Source organism: Pholis gunnellus (assembly GCF_910591455.1).
Source record: "Pholis gunnellus genome assembly, chromosome: 19".
In the NCBI taxonomy this organism is placed as follows: domain Eukaryota; kingdom Metazoa; phylum Chordata; class Actinopteri; order Perciformes; family Pholidae; genus Pholis; species Pholis gunnellus.
The window spans coordinates 10,930,009-10,949,140 of record NC_136546.1 but is presented as its reverse complement, the minus strand read 5'-3'; the positions used below and the strand labels follow the sequence as shown (position 1 = coordinate 10,949,140).

At 40.9% G+C, this 19,132-nt stretch overlaps 2 protein-coding genes across 2 annotated transcripts; one reads left to right on the top strand and one right to left on the bottom strand.

Annotated features, from left to right (window-relative positions):
* Window positions 1–721: 721 nt before the first annotated feature.
* LOC306711234 (apolipoprotein B-100-like) lies at window positions 722–15,062 on the top strand. Its single transcript, XM_079180069.1, has 26 exons — window positions 722–849; window positions 1,224–1,268; window positions 1,543–1,655; window positions 1,751–1,896; window positions 2,053–2,200; window positions 2,621–2,773; window positions 3,070–3,194; window positions 3,572–3,657; window positions 3,769–4,219; window positions 4,336–4,453; window positions 4,553–4,699; window positions 4,801–5,012; window positions 5,141–5,360; window positions 5,640–5,813; window positions 5,907–6,110; window positions 6,206–6,373; window positions 6,619–6,824; window positions 6,956–7,126; window positions 7,349–7,479; window positions 7,602–7,803; window positions 7,957–8,129; window positions 8,227–8,402; window positions 8,501–8,616; window positions 8,723–9,096; window positions 9,260–13,626; window positions 13,737–15,062. The coding sequence occupies exons 1-26, from the start codon at window positions 795–797 to the stop codon at window positions 14,865–14,867; spliced, it is 9,612 nt and encodes a 3,203-aa protein (XP_079036195.1). The 5' UTR covers window positions 722–794; the 3' UTR covers window positions 14,868–15,062.
* An 878-nt stretch (window positions 15,063–15,940) lies between these two features.
* On the bottom strand, window positions 15,941–18,995 carry LOC306711237 (rho-related GTP-binding protein RhoB-like). The gene has a single exon (XM_079180072.1). It carries the CDS (start codon window positions 18,874–18,876, stop codon window positions 18,286–18,288), a length of 591 nt encoding a protein of 196 aa, XP_079036198.1. The 5' UTR covers window positions 18,877–18,995; the 3' UTR covers window positions 15,941–18,285.
* Between the last annotated feature and the right edge of the window lie 137 nt (window positions 18,996–19,132).

Here is a 19,132-nt window from a genome sequence, read left to right as displayed (position 1 = left end):
CAAACAGCAGGTAACTAAGGTTTCGATTCTGCGTGAATATGATTAATTGTTCAGCAAACATGGAGGAAAGGCTGACGTGATTTCCTGTTGGAGGCCTTCATGTATTTGTGAATGTTCAGAGAGGACACTATAGTGTAACCTTTGGGCTTAAAGTCAATAAAGAGCTTCAGAGTATTTACTTCTTTCTCTAACATGAAATCACAACTCTTAAATAGTCAAACGTGTAATACAATCATTTGACTTGAAGACAATAGTTTTGAAACATTTACAATAAAAAACAAAATGGCACACACAACTAGAGGTAAAACAGTAATCCCCTTACGTTGCTGCTACAACCAAATGAGTTTGTGTACTGCCCTTTGAGCGCTACAAACAAGCAATCAAAGTTAGTGATTTGCAATACATGAGCTATATTATAACATTGATCTGATTACAAATATGTTTCTTTTTAAATAAAGATATGTGATAAACGTGAATAGAGTAATTTCTCCATTAAAATGACATTAAAATCAGCCTAATGTTTCAAGAAGAGGTAATGTAACACGATCACACAGAACACCCCCACCCAGTGCTGACAGTCAAGTCTTAGTTTGTGAAACGTTTTAACCTTTGGCCTGCCACAAGGACTGCTCAAACTTTGGAACCAGGGCAACACATTTGCAAGTCCTGGTGATCACATACAGTAAGATTGGAGAACTATAAAAGCCAAGGGACCAAAGCACGAGAGTTAGTCTTCACAGAAAGAGGAGGACTCTTTTTACCTTAAGGCCTTCGGGAGCTTTACTAAGCCCATCATGGGGGGTACCAAGCTCTGTCTTTTTCTGCTGTTGGCCACATACACACTAGCCCGTAAGTATTTTCTTTTTATTATGAAGCTAATGGATATAATAGGCTATTTTAAGGGTGAATCTACTTTGGAGAAAAAAGTTAGTGTCTGTTTATTGCTTGGTTTTTAAAAAGAGCGGATGATTTGTCTTTTGCGATGCTTCTGTATTTGTTTGTGAAAATACATAAAAGAGTGTTAGGTAGTTTAGTTGTGTAAGTTGTGACGATACAAATCCTTTTTAAATGACTAACACAAATCATAAACACTTAATAATGGTTGAATTGTATGTATAAATATTGATTTTATATCAGTTAAGTATTCAATTTCTCATCTAAGTTTTAGAGCAGCTTGTGGCTTTTTAAAATGTCAAGAAAACACATTTCTTCATCCTTTACAGAGCAAGATGTGGGAAGTGTTGAGGAACAATCTCCAGTTTGCCATTGTGAGTTGCCTTTTCAATCTTAACAACATTTTTATAAGATGTGATTTAACTTGTCAACTATTTTAGAGATGCCTTATACGCCTTAACAAAAGTTCCACCTTTGAACCCTTGCTGATGAGCTCACCTGTCAGTAATCATTTATCATGTTATCTTAGTGTTCAAGTAATTAAAAGTATATAAAGTCTGTGAATTTCTGATGCAAGTGGAAGAAGTTGTACAGCGTATTCAACATTAACGTTACAGAGCTCTAACTGACTTTTCAAATATGTTTTAGTGGCAAAAAGATTCAAAAACTTCCGGCGGTATGTGTACGACTACGAAGCTGAATCCATTAACGGCGTGAACGGAGCCACCAAAGATAAGAGCGGCCCCAAAATCTCCTGCAAAGTATGTCACACAGCCCCGATCCCTATTGCAAATACTCTGTTGACCCTGATCAGAAACCATTAGTACAAAAAAAAACTGTTATTTCTGCTGCACAGGTTGAGGTTGAAGTGCCCCAGACCTGTAGCTTCATCCTCCGTACAACAGAGTGCACTCTGAGCGAGATCTTTGGCATGGACGCAGAAGGGAACCCAGCGTATCGTCCTGCTGAGGGAGCTGATATATTCAAAGCTGCTATGGCCAAGTAAGTTATGTTTCCAGCAAATATTTATATTCAGCTGTATTATTTCGTCCTAAAGCTGAGGACTGCATGATCAGAAAAGTGGCTAAGATTGTAGAAATCAAAGAGAAGGATGGGCTAAATGGCAGGTTGTAAATTATGATCTGTCCACGTCAACAGGAACCCCTTGAAGATCACAGTCGAAGGACAGACTGATGTCCTACTCTTCTCGGGGGACGATGAGCCTGTCAACATCGTGAACATCAAGAGGGGCATCGTCTCTGCTCTCATCGTGCCAGCAATGGAAGAGGAGAAGAACAACCAAATGGTAGCTCTCGTCACTGTTTTACAGCTTTATTTTTGTTTTGTCAGTATTTACAGCAGTTACCAATCAATTGAGGTCAGAGTCACCATTTAGAGACTTATTCTGATTGCGGTGAAGACTCATGCTAAGATAAACAAGTTGCACAAGAAGTAGATAAGCTGCCCCAGTCACAGGTGATAAATGCACTTCTGTAACATGTTCTAACGATGACAATCTTCAGCTGCAGGTCAAAGTCCTAGACACGTTTATCTTGCTAATGACCTCACCTGCTCTCATAATAGGGGGCAGTCTTTCAGATCAAACATTAATCATATTCAGGGAGATTGCTTAAGGACAAAAAGCATGTTTACCACATTTTGCAACTTTGTTTTTAGAAATGTTTCCAAGATCCTCAGTATTGATGATGCCTCTCATTATTTTCAGTCCACCGTGCATGGAGTGTGCCCCACTGACTTCAGTGTCAACGCCAGAGAGGACATTGCCACCGATGTGACTGTCAACAGGGATCTTTCCAAATGTTCACTTCTCTATGCCCGCAAGCAGGTCACCAGTCCCTTGGCCCTCATCACTGGCATGGTAAGAGATTGAGCAACAACCTCGTACTGGCACTATCACAGACTAAAGCCAAGAGTTGTTTAGATTGAGTACAGGATCCAATAGCATAATATCAATTAAAAGAAGCTATATTCTCACAGTATAAATCCACTGATGGATTGCCCTACAATGCCAGAAAAAATACACTAAAAGCAGCCCACGTGAAACTGATAACAAAAACATCCTAAACACTTTCAACCTGCTATTTTCTTCACTGTTTTCCACCAGTCTGCTCTTCATCATAATATAACAAAACATTGTTGTCTTTCTACCAACAGAACTACCCTCTGTCCAAGATGATTAGCAGCACCCAGACTTGCAACTACAAGTTTGACAACCAGAAGAAGCACATGACCAGTGGAACCTGCGCAGAGAAACACATCTTCCTGCCCCTATCCCACAAGTAAGTTGTAAAACAATAAAGAATGCACTAATTAATAGGAGGAGTTTCACAGTCTTTTAGACTTCAAAAGTGACCAATTTCTAGAATGGGCAGAGAGCCATACTTCCCACTTCTTGAGAGCAACAATTGACAATGTTAATGTAGGTTTGTTTTATTATTTGTATAGAGTTTAGGACATTTCTTGACTTATATATGCTTTAGAAAAAGTGCTTTTGGTAAGTTTGTATAAATGTTGTTGTGCTAGATATAAACATTGTATTCTCCTAACTGGTCTATATTTCCAAAAAGTTCCAAACCAACAAATAGAGGTTTATTTATAATAAAATATTTTCTTTGCCTATTGACCATGACCATTTGATCTCATTTTCTACAAACAGCAATGAATATGGAATTTCTACTCTGGTGAAACAGACTGTGATTCTAAGAGAGACCAACAAGATCAATGACAGAATCTTTGACACCGGTGAGTGTTTGGGTTTTAAAAATAGTTTATAAAATATCGAAAAATGCTCAATGTGTCAATTTTGTCAAATTTGCTGCATTTTCTCTTTGTTTTGGATATAACTCTCTGCAGATGGGACCACCTTCTACACATTGGACATGGATGTTGCTGACGACAAGTCTCCTGTGCAGACCAAGGATGCTGCCATTGCCACCATGCAGCAGCTGAACACCCTGTCACAGACCACGGAGGGCGAGGAACGTGCCAGCCTCTTCAACAAGCTGGTGTCTGAGCTGCGTGGCCTGAAAGTTGACGTCTTGGGATCTGCTACCGTCGAAATGATGGAAATGTCCCAATTTCTGACATGGCAAGCTTTGACTCAGTGCGGCAGCCCAGAATGCACCAGCGCCATGCTGAAGATTCTCAGGACCTTTAACAATGCTTCTCTTGAGGTTGATGCTGCTGTCTACGCCCTGGGAATGGTGGCTAACCCCTCCCGCCTCATGGTGAAGGACATGCTGGCAATGGCTCAGTACAAGCAGAGCAAACCCATCATGTATGCCCTGAGCAACGCAGTCAGGAAGTGAGTAACCTTACATAAGATCTTTTTTAAATCTGAAGAAAGTCCTCCTCAATACTGCAGCAGTGAGTGGGGGTTTGTATTGTAAATGAATCACTAATGTCTAACTTTGTCACTAGTCTGTACGTGCACGATGCCATCGTCACCCCCGAGATCACTGCTGTCTCTGAGTTCATGGTGTCCCTCCTGGGCGCGGACTGTGCTGGAGAGAAAGAGCTTACCTTCCTGACCTTGAGGGTAGGTAACCAGCTGTGAACACAGACCGCTTATGAACATAACGTTTTATGGCAACCCAATTCCATGTTTTTTCTTATTGTCTTCTACTATTCCATCCAGGTTGTTGGTAACATGGGAAGTGCAATGGAGGCTGCTGAATCTGATATTATGACCACCCTGCTGAAGTGCATGAGACAGCCTGCAACCACACTGTCTGTGCAGCTGGCTGCCATCCAGGCTTTCAGACGCATGTCACCAACAGATGAGGTAACTAACATCCCCCACCACAGGTGTACAATATCCTAGATTGCCAATTGTATATGGAGTTTCCACAATGACAAACACGTTACTGTTGTTTTTCTATCCAGGTTCGTTCTAACCTCCAGAGGGTCAGCCAGTACCCCAAGGGTGCTGTGCAGAAGCGTCTGGCAGCTTACCTGATCCTGATGAGGAATCCCCAGGACAGTGACATTCAGATGGTGAAGAAGCTGCTTACGCAGGAGCAGAACATGCAGGTCAAGGCCTTTGTGACCTCCCATGTCTACAATATCATTTCCTCCACTGATTCAGAGACCCAGAAGTAAGAATAGAGCACCCTTTAACTGACATCAGAATCTATGCTTTCTTTAATGGAAGTACTGTGCTGATTTAACAACCCAACTGCTTATATTCAACTGATTTTTTGTATTTATTTCATTTTTAACCCAGGCTTGGTCAGAGGATAATGAATGCCCTGCAGGACACTGACGTCACCACACACAGTGACTACACCACAAAGTCTCGCAACTACAAGCTGGGCCTGGCACAAAAGAGCATGCATGCTGACGTCCTGGGCAACATTGTCTTTGATCCCAGTAGCCAATTGCCAAGGGAGGTGTTGCTGGAAACTACATTGAAAGCTTTTGGTTACGACATAGATCTTTTGGAGGTATGTAATACTGTAGGTCATAATAATCAGTAATTTATTGCTGTTTAAAATTTTAGTTTTACTCTTACTGAAAAACTAGCAGCAGAAGACTACAGTCATAGGTGTCTTCTTGTTATTATTACTATTATTTGTTCTGCTGCAGCTTTTTTCAGTCAATTTGGCCAACACTACCCATCTGCCCCGGAAGCATTTGTAAATTAATTATTTGGCCCAGATTTAGACTGTATCACCCTAAACCCACACTCTTTTTTTTATATAATTGTTTTATGTTTCCAATAGTTTGGCATGGAAGGAAGGGGCTTTGAGCCAACCATTGAAGCTTTGTTTGGAAAGAACGGGTTCTTCCCTGACACTTTGGCCAAGACTTTGTACTGGACTTTAAACAAGATACCACCAAAGATGAAAGAGGAACTGGAGAAATATGTGTCTCCCCAGGACACAGTAGAACGAAAGGTATACTTCTTGTGTGTTGTTTTTTCTGTTAAACACAGTGCGCATTATTATCATTTCCACTGATACCACCACAACTAATCCAACTTTTTGTAGATTCCTGAAAATCTTGTCAGAGAAGTTGTTCGCAACTTCAACAAGCTGATAAAGGATCTGCAGAATCAAGAGTCTCCAGAGGCCATGGCCTACCTGAAGATAATGGAAACTGAGCTTGGCTACATCAAGGGCAGCGATATGAAGTTTATTGCTGAAAACGCAATGATGTATGCAGAGATTTTCATGAAGATTATTCCTGAAAAGGTACTGTTCTGTACTCCTGTTATACACTTAATGTATTCCCTGTCTTTTTCCTTACCACAGTGAGAGAGAATTCAAATTGACCTTTTTTTTATCAGGTTGTGGCTAATCTGATGTCAGGCACTGACAATGAGATCTTTGCCCATTACATCTTTATGGACAACAAATTAATCATGCCAACAGCATCTGGCCTGCCTCTGACATTTACTTTGTCTGGTACCTTCGCTCCTGGAGCAAAGGGAGGCCTTCGCATGGCTCCAAACATGGTACATTTTCAATCTTTTCTTCTCAATCTACCATCAGTGCTCAACTAAAGTGTTATCATTATGCTTTTGCTGTTTTATTGATGTACTTCTTTAAATGTCCTGCTAAAAATATTACAATAATAATGATTAAATATGTATAGTAGTAGTATAATAGATTGTAGTTGTATTATAGTAGCACTGTCATTTTATATATTCTCATGACTCGGCAATCTATTTCATTTCATGTGATCTATTTTTTTTCACAGAAGGAGCTGCTGTTCTCACCCTCTGTTGGAGTTGAGTTTGTGACTAAGATGGGAGTCCATGTCCCTGAATTTGTTGTGTCCGCTGTTGAGATGCACACCAACCTGTACCACGAGAGCTCACTGAATGCCAAGATCACCATGGAGCAGAACCAGGTCAAGCTTTCCATACCCGCTCCACAGGGCACCACAAAGCTCTTGAGCATCAGGTAACAAATAACACAACATACATTCATAAATTATATTTCATAAATGAAACGTGATTTAGTAGTAGATAGGCAATATTTAATACTGAATGTTGAAGATGGAAACTGATATTGCTGTTTTTTCTTTGAAAAAGCAATAAAGTGCTGATTGTGGGTGCTGGTCAAGCTGCAGTCATCACAAACACAGAGGGTGAAGCAAGCTGCAGACCCCTTTTCTCTGGAATCAGATACTGCACCAAAACACCCCGTGCCAGCACTGGAGATAATACTGATGTTCCATACTTCCCCTTGAATGGAGAGACTAAGTAAGTTGTTCTTTGAAGAATCTGTGATTATTATTTTTTAATATCAATGGTTGCAACATACTGATTGATTATCATGTCACAAGGAAATGGTAATTGAAATTGTGTTTCGCCTCTGTTTAGCAGAAGTAGTCAAAGTTTGATACACAAATGTGGTTTTTTTTAGACACACAGCACAATATCATGGAAGATTTAACTTTTTAAATGTAACTCTTTTCAACCTAGGTTTTCTGTAGACTTCGAGCCTTCTGAAGAGGTGTCTGAGTACACAGCCACCATCGCCTACAAACTCCTCAGCGAAGGAAATGACGGCCACCAGAAGGTTGATTCTTTGAAGTTGGCTCTGAGAGCTGAGGGTATGAGCATCTTTTTGGGAAAAACATTATAATAAGTTTTTCTATGTGCCATAATATCTTCCTTTTTCATTTTTATAGGGTTACATACATGAGTGATCAAGTTGTACTTTTGCCCACTTTAGGTTCTCAGCCTACCGAGGCTACCGCCACCATGAAGTACAACAGGAACAGGAATGTTTTCACCACCGAAATTCAGGTTCCTGACATTGATGTTGAGGCCGGCGTTAAGATTGGCATGACCGACAGCAGTGCCAAAGGCAAATCCATTACCCTCGAGATCACCAACAAGAATGTGCCCCAGCTCTCTCTGATTGGCCGTGCTAAGTGAGTCAACCCAGCTAAAATCGTTGTTTAACACACTGTCAATAAATAATATATCTGAGAGCTATGTACTGTCACATGCCCATGTCCACAATAATGCAACAGCATTTTTATATAGAGGCATTGACTTAATATTTTTTTCTCCATTAATCACAGGCTTCAGGCCATGACTGATGGCATGCTGCAGGTTCAGCTGTTAGTCCCCTCACTCAAGACCGATGCCTCCATCACTGCTACCATGAGCAAAGCTGATGGGCTCACCATGGAGATCAAAAGTGATGTCAAAATCCCAGAGACCTCCTCCATTCAGGCAGTCACATTCAAATATGGTATGTCTGCTCAAGAAAATACTACTAATGGACTTTAGAGATTTATAATTTCGGGCATTTGTCTCAAAAGTAAAATGCTAAATGCTTTGTATCTTAGGTAAAGACCAGGCTGAGATTCAGCTGATATCCAACATGAATGCTGATACTAAGATCCTGGTGCCTTACACTGACGCCCTTCAGGCCTGGCTCAGGCAGTTGACGGATGATGTCATGGACCAGCAGGTTGTCAAGACAGACATGAAACTGCGTCAAGTCTTCAACAAGGCAGTTGAGGTGAAAAGAATATAATCAATACAATTATTTATCAGACCTTGACTTAGTTCTAGTTCTTCCAGACTAAAGCATGAGAAATGTGGTGCTTTTTCCCTCAGGCCAGTGATAGCTGGATGGACAAGATCTCAGCTGATGTTCCCTATGTTGAGACTCTGAGGAACAGAATCGCAAGTGTGGAAATGCCCTCCATGCCTGAAAACCTATTCATGAACGTGTAAGTAAACCCTATATCTGATAATAAATATCATTATTTACTCACCAGTTAAATGTATATTTTAAATTACATAATAACAAATGCTCTGCTTTAATCCTTTCACCAGTGATAGCACATTCAGATACCAGTTCAACAAGGACCGTTTGACCATCACTGTCCCCCTACCTCTTGGAGGCAAATCATCTGAGGAGCTAAGGATACCTCCAATGGTGAACTCCCCACACATCTCAATGCCTCAGCTGGGCATGGAGGTTGCCTCACGAGAGATCCAAATCCCCACTTTTACCATCCCCTCTGAATATGATCTCACCCTGCCTCTGATGGGAATGGTGGAGGCATCTGCCAAGGTCAACAGCAACTATTATGAATGGGAGGCAACTGTGTCTGCTGGTAACAACACTGCAGAGTCTCCTAGCTACTTGGCAAAGTTCAGCGTCATGACTGACAGTCCAATCAAACTTCTCGCCTTCTCAACGGAAGGTAATTTAATCTTTTTTTTATCTTTAATTAAAAGAATTACACATTTGTCTCTTTAGAGAAATAGAATAAGTATTACCATTAATGTTAATATTTATTTTAATTGTATTAATGTTAATACTCAATACTTAATACTTAATATTTTACTGTTTTATCTGTTTTACAGGAGTTACAACAATCAAAGACACAGCAGAGAAGACGATTAAACTCACCATTGATGGTTCCCTGAACCATATGCTAATGAACACAGGTTTTAATGTGTTGGAAACCTTTGCTGTCACAGACAATGTAATGTCAACTGGAAGGTATAACATCTATGCCGTAGCCCCTGAGGGCCTGGAGATATCGCTGACTATTACCACCCAGGTCACCCTAGATTCACACAAACTCTTTGGAGATATCAACTCAGATGGAAGTGTGTCTGTTGGATCCATGACTGCTAGCACCACTTATCTCCACACCTTCTCTGTTGAGCCAGCAAAGAAAGAAGCTAAACTGGAGAGTACACTGAGGGTGAACTCTGAAATCCTGAAGGTTGCCAACCAGATCAAGGCATCATATGCAAATGAGGAACTTGTGATTGAGTCTAACACCAACATGAACACTAACCCCATCAAGCACACCACCAAAATGAGCCTTAGCTACAAAGATGTCAAGCTTACCATCCAGTCTGACTCTGTGACCAAGGCTGATGAGCGAATTCTTCGTAGCCAAATGGAGTTCTCTGCCTCTGATGGACAGGCCAGCCTCAGGATAGAGAATCAAGCTGATGACACAGTGAACCGTGCCTACTCTTTGTTCACTGGGTCCATGAACCCTTCCGGCTTGGAGATCAATGCTGATGCTTCTTTGAAAGTCTTCTCAAGCCTTGCCTCTCACAAGGCAACCTTGGCCCTGAACATGAATGGCCTGACCACCAGCTGTACAACAACTGCTCAGCACAGCCCAATGACCTTCGAGAATGTTTTCCATGGCGGAGTTGACACCGCTGGTGCCACCGTGTCTCTCACCACTAAGGGAGCTATTAAAGAGAACAAAGCTGAGCTCAATGTTGAGGGAAAGATTGCAAGCACAGACGTGTATCTCAACAGCATCCTTAAGGGCAACCTCTTTGACATCAACACCATTAACAGAGTGAACCTCAGACTGAATGAAGATGGCTTGATCCTCTCCAACAACATAGTTGGATCTCTCAACGAGATGAGGACCGAAAATGCCAACTCATTGTCTCTTACACTGAGATCTTTCATGCTTCGCTCCAAGACTGACAACTTCCTTAACGAGAGGAACTCCTACATGCATGACATCGCAGTTAACATGGAGCGTTTTACTGCCTCAGTTAATGTGAAGAATGACCTGAAGATCATGGAGATCAACTTTGTGAATGATGCCCTGTTCAAGGCAGAGCCCTACAACATGGAGCTGACTGGAACAATGATGGGAGTCTTTTCAGAGGAAGAGCTCAAGCACACTTATGAAGTCAAGTTTGTTGATATGGTCTTTACTACAAAGTGCAATACCAATGGTAAACTCCTGGGAGCTCAAATGACACATACCACTGATATGGAAGTTGCTGGTCTGACCATGAAATTCAACAATGTGGCTAACTTCAACTCACCAGCTCTTCGTATGGACAGTACAGTCAAAACTGTTGCTGCACCCTTCATTCTGAACATTGATGCCCTGTTCAACTCAAATGGTGCAGTGTATCTCTATGGTGAGCAGAGTGGCGAACTATACAGCAAATTCCTCCTAAAGGCAGAACCCCTGCTGTTCACTCATTCATTTGAGTACAGAGCCTCAACCACCCATCAACTGGATGCTGGATACCTTATAAACACCAATATGGACAACAAATTCAACAGCATGCTGAGCCTCCAAGAACAAAGTGTCACACTGAAGATGGCATCCACAGTAAACAAGCACACTTTCGACCAAGAAATTAGTGCCTATAACAATGCAGAGAGAATGGGTATGGAGATGTCAGGAGCTGTTTCAACTCCTCTCTTCAGTGAGGTCAATGAAGATTACGCCATCTCTGGATTTGTGAAATATGACAAGAACAGTGACAGCCACTTCGTCCAGATCCCATTCATTGAGCATCTGCCTGAAGTTATTGAAAACATTAAGACCACAATGATGAGGCTGATGGACCAAAGTATTGTGATGCTGAAAGACATCAACACCAAGTATGAGCTCAGTGCCAAATTGCAGAACAAAGTGTCAGAACTGAAGGACGTTATTGATAGCTTTGACTTCAACCTCTTTGTCCAAGACCTGACAAAGTTTATCAACTCTATGGAAAATTTCATGACCAACCTGACAGCCAGGTTCCCAACTGACAAAGTCATGAATGTGCTGAAATCAATGAAGGATGCTATTATGGCTTGGATCAAGAAGCATAACATTGCTAACAACTTCAATGTAATTTATGCCAAAATAGAGGAGATCCTCTCCAGCTATGACGTTGAGAAGATGATTGGGGCCATGATGGATGAGGTTGTTAAAATTATGAAACAGTATCAGGTGAGGGAAAAGATGCAGGCTGCTGTTGCTGCTCTCAAGTCAATTGACATCGAGCCTTTGCTCAAAAGAGTTATGGCACCTGTTCAGGAGCTTGTGAATGAGCTGTATTCCTTTAACTTCAAACAGCTGATTGATGACATGAGTGACTATTTCATGAGGATGGTCCAGAATATTAAATCTTTTGATTATGACACATTCACTATAGAGTTGAAAGAGAAAGTTGCAGATATGAGCAAGATTCCCTGTTTTGGAAAACTCTATGGAGAGTTCAGAGTTGCCTCCCCTCACTACACACTCAGGACCACTGCTGACCTTGAGAATACCACAATTACATCAGACACACCAGATTTCAAAATCAACCTTAACTCAAAGGCTTCATCTACTTTGAAAGTTCTTGACTTCACACTGGATGCCAGTGCTCATTTGGCTGTGCCCGAGATGAGTCGCTTGTCCATCTCTGAGGACATCAAAGTTGACCAGTCATGTTTCACACTTGACCACAAGGGAACAATGACTCTCGATGGCCTGTCATCTGAAGCTTCTGCTGAAACTACTGCAAAAGCTAACTCTGAGTTATATGTTGCAGAGCTTGTCAACAATGCATTCTTTGCCCTTAAAGATGGAGTTTCTGCCACTGTGGAGACTAGCTACAAACATGATGCCAATGTGCTATCCCTCAACATCGTCAGTGAAACATCAATCAACCAAAAGAACGTCCTCCAGCTTAATGCTGGCACTGCCACTCTGACCATTACCAATCTCGCCAATGGAAAATATGCAGTTAAGGACTTTTCGGATGAGGCAAACCACAAGAGTGACATGGAGGTGGTGATGGATCTCCACACAGCCAAAGTGACTTTCACTGGTGCAACAGAGAGCAGCCACTTCAAAATGAATCAAAATGTGTTTGCTGAAATCTGCATTTTCCGCCATGTAATTATTGATGCCAAGTTTGAGACAGAAACACCTTTCATGAAGGACAGTGTAGCAGATGTCAAATTCCAGGCTAATGCTGGAGACATGAAAATTGATTTCACTGCCTCTCACACTGCAGAGCTAGCTGGACATGTTGAGGGAACTGTCTCAAACTCTGCACTTGCTTTGGTCACACCTAGTGGGCTTATGTTTGAAACCAAGAATAAGGGAAATGTCAAGGTTGCCCTTCCATTCAATCTGTCTGGAAAGATGGATCTCCAGGATGAAATCTCTTTGATCCTGAACTCTGAAGTGCAGCAGGCTAGTTGGACAGTTCTGGCTAGATTCAACCAGTACAAATACTCCCATTACTTCACCATGTATAATGGTGAAGAAATTATCATATTTTCCCAGATCAATGGAGAAGCTAATCTGGATGTACTAAAGGAGCCTATCACCATTCCTGAAATGACTGTGCCATTTGTTGGCATGAGGACACCAAGAGTGGACGACTACTCTCTGTGGGAAGACACTGGCCTGAGCAATCTCCTGACCACAACTCAGCAGACATTTGACATAAACTCCAAACTGAAGTACATGAAGAGCCCCAAAATTCAGAGCATCAGGATTCCAGTACTGGGTGATCTGACCTACGAGTTCTCCATGAAAACCACAATGGTCACACTCAAAACTGATGCTAGCATCCTTAACCAGGACAGCATCATCATCAAACTTGATGCTTCCTCAACCTCTGAATTTGAGGTTCTGACTGGAAAGATTGAGGGTCACACCAACGTGAACACGGTCGGCGGATTTAAAATGGCCTCTGTCCTGTCTGTGAAACATTCAATGCTTGAGGGAAACCATGACAGCACCATCATCTTAAGCTATGAAGTTGTGGATACCTCCATCACCAATTCAGCCAAAGTCAATCTACCTGTCCTGAGTATGGAAATGTATCAGCAGATTATTGGAAATTCAGAGGAAGGCCTTGTTGTGTCTATGTCCACTCCATCTGCAGGACTCATTGCACTTCAAATGCAGACTAAGCGCCCAGCACAAGTGAAAGCAAGACTCTATGGTCGCTACCCGGTAAGATAAGTTTTGTTTACTTGTTTGCTTACTAATAACCTTTGATTGTAATTTCAATGTGAATGGTGTATTTATGTTTCAGTAATATTTGTATTTACTATCCCACACAGTCAGAGCCAACAAACGACATTGATGTCTTGGGTCTGAAGCTGTCTGTGATGAACTCTGAGAAGCTAAACCTTCAGACAACCTGGAACATGGAGATGCCATATGAGATGATGCTGGGACTGAAGAAACAGGTGCCCACAGTCATGAAAATGGTGTCTGATCCTACTGTCCGGACATACAACACAATCTACAGACTAGGAGTCTACTATGCTAGGAGTCTTGAGGGTTCTTTTGAGCAGGTTATTGATCAGGGTGAAGTGATGTACAAGAGGGCTGTTGACAACTTTGCAGCAGTAATTCCTTCTAATTTTATGACAACTGTCACAGAGAAGGCCATTTTGATCCTCAAAGAATACCAAAAGAAAGTTGAAATTGTCCTGGATGCTGTTGTTAAATTTCTGAGAGAGACCAAGTTCCAGCTTCCTGGGTATGAACAGAAGCTGTCTGGGCTTGAGGTCTACCAGAAATATAGTGCTTTTATTGCCGACGTATCTGAAGAGGCTGTTCAAAAGGTTCCAGAGTATATTGCCTCCACGTTTACAGCAGTCCTTGATTTTGTCCAAGCCATTGAGTTCACCCTTCCTGGCTCAAACAATGTTGTCAGTGGAAGAGAAATTCTTGAAGACTTGTTTGTAGCTTTGAGGAAAATTCAGAAACAAGTGGTTGTGATTGTTAGGAAAGTGGGGGAAATCCAGCTGGAAGATGTCATTAATAAACTATCTGCATTTGTGCAGTTTACCACTGAACAGAGCGAGAGGTTTCTCCAAACCCTTAAATCTCAGAACATAGAGACGCTCTCCACCTTTGTGACTGAAGTATACAATGACGCCATGAACTCTCGTGTCCTAGTTGATGTTGCCAAGCAGGTTGAAAAGGCCTGCACAATTGTTGTAGAATATTTAATGGCTGTGAAAGCTAAGCTCCAGAATATTTTCGCTGACATGTCTTTTGAACAACTTCAAGCTGACATCGTGTCCTGGATTGACTTATTGGTGAAACGTGTGAATGCTATCCACAACATTGTCATAAAGACACTTCAGGAAAAAAGCAAAATTATTGAACCATTTGTGAGAATAAGTGACAGACAGATGGAGATTGATATTCCTATCCCATTTGTTGCCAAATTTAACTAACCGACTGTGGATAACCAGGATATACTACAGTGTTTGTATTGACTGTGTCTGTTGTGTAACAATGATGCATGTCTCTCTGCTCTGTTTTTCAAATTAATTTCACTCCCAGTTGTTCTGATCCTACTGTGCTCCCTTTGTGTCTTGTACTATTTAAAAACATGTATGTCGCCTTCAATAAAGACAGTTTTTACTGCATACTGTACATCTCTGTGCATTTATTGTATATAATTTAACATAACTTACTAAAAATCAAACTTCTTGGCATGCCTTTAAAATTAAATGGAAGGGAAGGTACTCTAATATGATTTTTCTATGCTGGTAAAATCGTCTTTAGATTTAATATTCCTCCCGATATATAAATTAGAATTTTCCTGACATGAAGCACTTAAGTTTGAGTCAAAGTTGCTTCCCTAAATCTCACAAATATATAGTTACTCATTAAAAAACTACATACTGAATAGTTACAATATATCATTTTAAAAAGCTCACCCTACACCGCTGCAACATGCCCATACGTAAGTCGTTCATATCCTCATGTCTAAATTTAGCAGATACACAAATAGCTGTGTGTCTTAAAATGGACTCACCCTTTGAAATATACAATTTTTTCTTTTCAATAATGGCTATTGGCTATGTGTAATCATAAGCAGTGTTATCCAGATAATTTACTTAAGCAAAAGTAGCAATAAAACAGTATACAAATACTTTTGAAAATCATATGTAAAAGTATTTTCAGCTAAATTTAAGTAAAGTATAAACAGGAAAATAACTCATAATACAGGAAAATAAAGCCTTAATGTAATGTTATATTTTACTTTAAAAACTGTACTTAATAAAATACTTTCCACCACTGGTCATATAACCCATATTTAACTTATGGGTAAATATATCCTACTAAAAACAGAAAATCACAAATGCAATGGATGACTCACAGAATATTGCGACAGAGTTTATATAATTGTTAATAAATATATACATAATCTTTGAGGTATGTTGAACCTTATACCAGCTGCAACACCACATTAAGTATTTGTCTTTAGTGTGAGAAAATGAGGCAAAAGCAGATACGTAGAGGTGGTGACACACAATGATTTTTTTTTTATTGACTTTCCCCAAACAGTACCATTTGTTTTCTTACATTCTGTATTGTTTTACCTCACAAAAAAAAAAAAGCATTGTTCCATTCAAACCTGGAAATGATGTAATTACATTAACATCTCTTACAAACAAATGTGTTTGGCACATTTCCATAATTTTCCTTCATAGTTGTATTCTTCAAAGCATAATAAAGAAAAAGATGCTTGGTCTGATCAGGGAATGATAACCTAAATCAGAGGCACATGAGGGGGGCCAGTGTGGGAAAATTAACCAGTCTAGCACAATGCATTCCTGTCCTGTAAGTCAGCAAAAAGCCCAGCAACAGAAGGCAGGGAGGAATGTGACTTTTACATCATTGTAACCAGTTGGATTTTTAACAGATAACTCTTATTTAACTCCGATTTATTTTATGGTTATTCAATGAACCACAGCAAAATGACATGTTTAAAGAGAAATTGAAGAATAACTCGCATAGTAAATCCACCAGGGTTTTTACCTTGGATTCCCAGTGTTGCAACACCCTCTGCAACCGATGTTCATAGCTGTCATTTGAACAAGCACTCCCACCATTGTGTAAAAGACAACAGCAACACAACCCTGCTTGTGGAAACACAGATCAAACATGAGCTCATTACACAAACATGGAAAATAAGCTCAAATACATTGATTTCTGTTGCCAACTTCAAAGCGCCAACAATATCTTTGACCAAATAAATTTGAGGTACATTCCATGGTCATAATGGAAGACGTTAAGGTGGAAAGTTTGTACTTTTTGTGTTTGTCAATCAATCAATCAATCATAGTTCAGCTGTAAACAAACTTTTAACATCTTCAGAAAAAAATAATCAATATTTTACAATTTACATTTATTTCTTATCTAGTATTTTAGTCAAAGGGATACCCTTTTGTTTATGTTTGTGTAAATATTAGTCAACTGTGGTTTTAATTACATAACATAAACATTTTAAATAGCCACACGCTCTCACAATCCCACTGTGTGTGCTACTGGCTCATAGAGCTCTGACACAGCCTTCTTTTCATGACACTATCTAAGAAAAAGGCGTTTCACTGAGCAAAGCACTCACATGATTAACCGTCTCACGTGCTTCTCTTAGAAATATCACCACCATACCTGTAAACGAAGCAGTAGCTAAATAGAAAACAGGTCTTTGAAGTCTATGAGACTGATGAGACATGTCAGCCTTAGAGACAGCTAGATCGGATTTAAAAGTTAAGAAACATGGTGAGATACCGTATGTGCTTCAAATGGTGAGCTGTAATGACAAAGCATCTCCCCTCCTTTGCTTGCTGTGCTATTTACAGGCTACAATGTATTTTCACGATAATAGTTTTGTAATCCATGATCAAAAAGCATCTCTTTTTATGAATGTCCTCCTAAATTGAGTCATTGTAGCCACCAGCAAAGCATAACATTTGGGGTAGACCCATGTTTAGCAAACTAGTAATTGTACATTTAACGTTAACAAAACATCTATATAAAAACTTGCTAAACCACACGGTCAAATGTATCCCAGACCTACAACGGTATTTGGCCTGTTGCAAAAAAAAATAAAAAATACTAGCATCAGCCTATAGACATGTAATACCGTGGAGTCCAAAACATACTTTTTGGATGTGGTTCCAACTGACACCTGATTTGTTTAACTGTAAACTGAAGCTATGTCTTTATTCATGGGTAAAACATCAGAAGAAACGCCATAAATCACTGTTGCACTTATTTGAACGAAGGGTTAGAAAGTTCAAAACTTTCTGTGAATTGCTGTAGTGTCGAACAGTAATTCTGCTGTGCAATTTCACAAACTAAATATTCATTGTTACAATACAAAGTGGACATAAACGAGTGCAATATTTGCTTATTACAAAGTAGGCTGTAACCTTGGCAGTAAGGCAGTGGCCTATGCAAACACTTGAAACACAAAAAGTGAGCAATTTAAACCGAGGCTCAAAAGCAGGCCTTGAGAAAGGACATGTCCACAATAGACAGGAGGAAATAAGGCGTCCGCTGACATGAAGTTTGTCCTTTTTACCCCTCGACCTGTCATGGGATCATGTGACCCGCAAAGAACATGCTTCAATCCGTGCATTTCTCACACACACACACACACACACAAACCGATTTCAGATCATCACCGAGTGTGTTAAAAACAACTTGTTTTCAGTCATTCGTTTTGGCTCAACCAAGGTCGTCTGATTACAAGGGAGTAACCAAACCATGGCCACTGCCCGTACATGTTCAGACACGGATCCCAGCGGTGGAAGCGTCTTGTCTGCGCGTCACAGTTCTCCAGACAGCGTCGATTCACATCAAAACACAGCATTTGAGACAACTTTCTGATGGTATTTTCCGTTTTTGTAAAGATGCCCGTGTTGCAGTTTCGAATACCTCCCAGATCCCCTCCTTGGTTTTGGCAGCGCACTCCAAATAGGCATATGCGCCAATGCGCGTGGCCATGGCCCGGCCGTCCTCTGCCCTCACTGGCTCCAGCTTCAACCGGGACAGCTCGTTCTTTACGTTCTCGTCGTTGCGGAGATCCTTCTTGTTGGCCACTAATATAATGGGTACATTGGGACAAAAATGTTTGACTTCGGGGACCCACTTTTCGGGGATGTTTTCCAACGAGTCCGGGCTGTCCACGGAGAAGCACATCAGAATGACATCGGTATCCGGATAGGATAGGGGCCGCAGCCGGTCGTAGTCCTCCTGCCCAGCGGTGTCCCACAAAGCTAGCTGGACTTGCTTGTTTTCCACCTCGATGTCCGCCACGTATGTCTCAAACACAGTCGGAACATACACCTCGGGAAACTCGTCTTTGCTGAATACGATCAATAGACATGTTTTCCCACACGCGCCGTCCCCCACCACGACTAGTTTCTTCCGTATGTCTGCCATTACTGCCTTTCTTTCTACCGCTCGCTTGAATGTGGCATCCAGAAACACAGACACTCTCGGGGCGTCCACTCCCTCTGCTGTTAAACTCTAAATGAGACGTGTCCCATAAGCCGCTCCCGTCTAGCAACTCCAGAACATTTACCAGCAACCACTGCAATCTCTTTATAAAGCATAGGGTGGTTTCCTAAATTTAGCAATCCAATCGGAAATAAGGAGGTGAGATCACAGTTTGAAAAGGAAGATGTGATTGGATCTC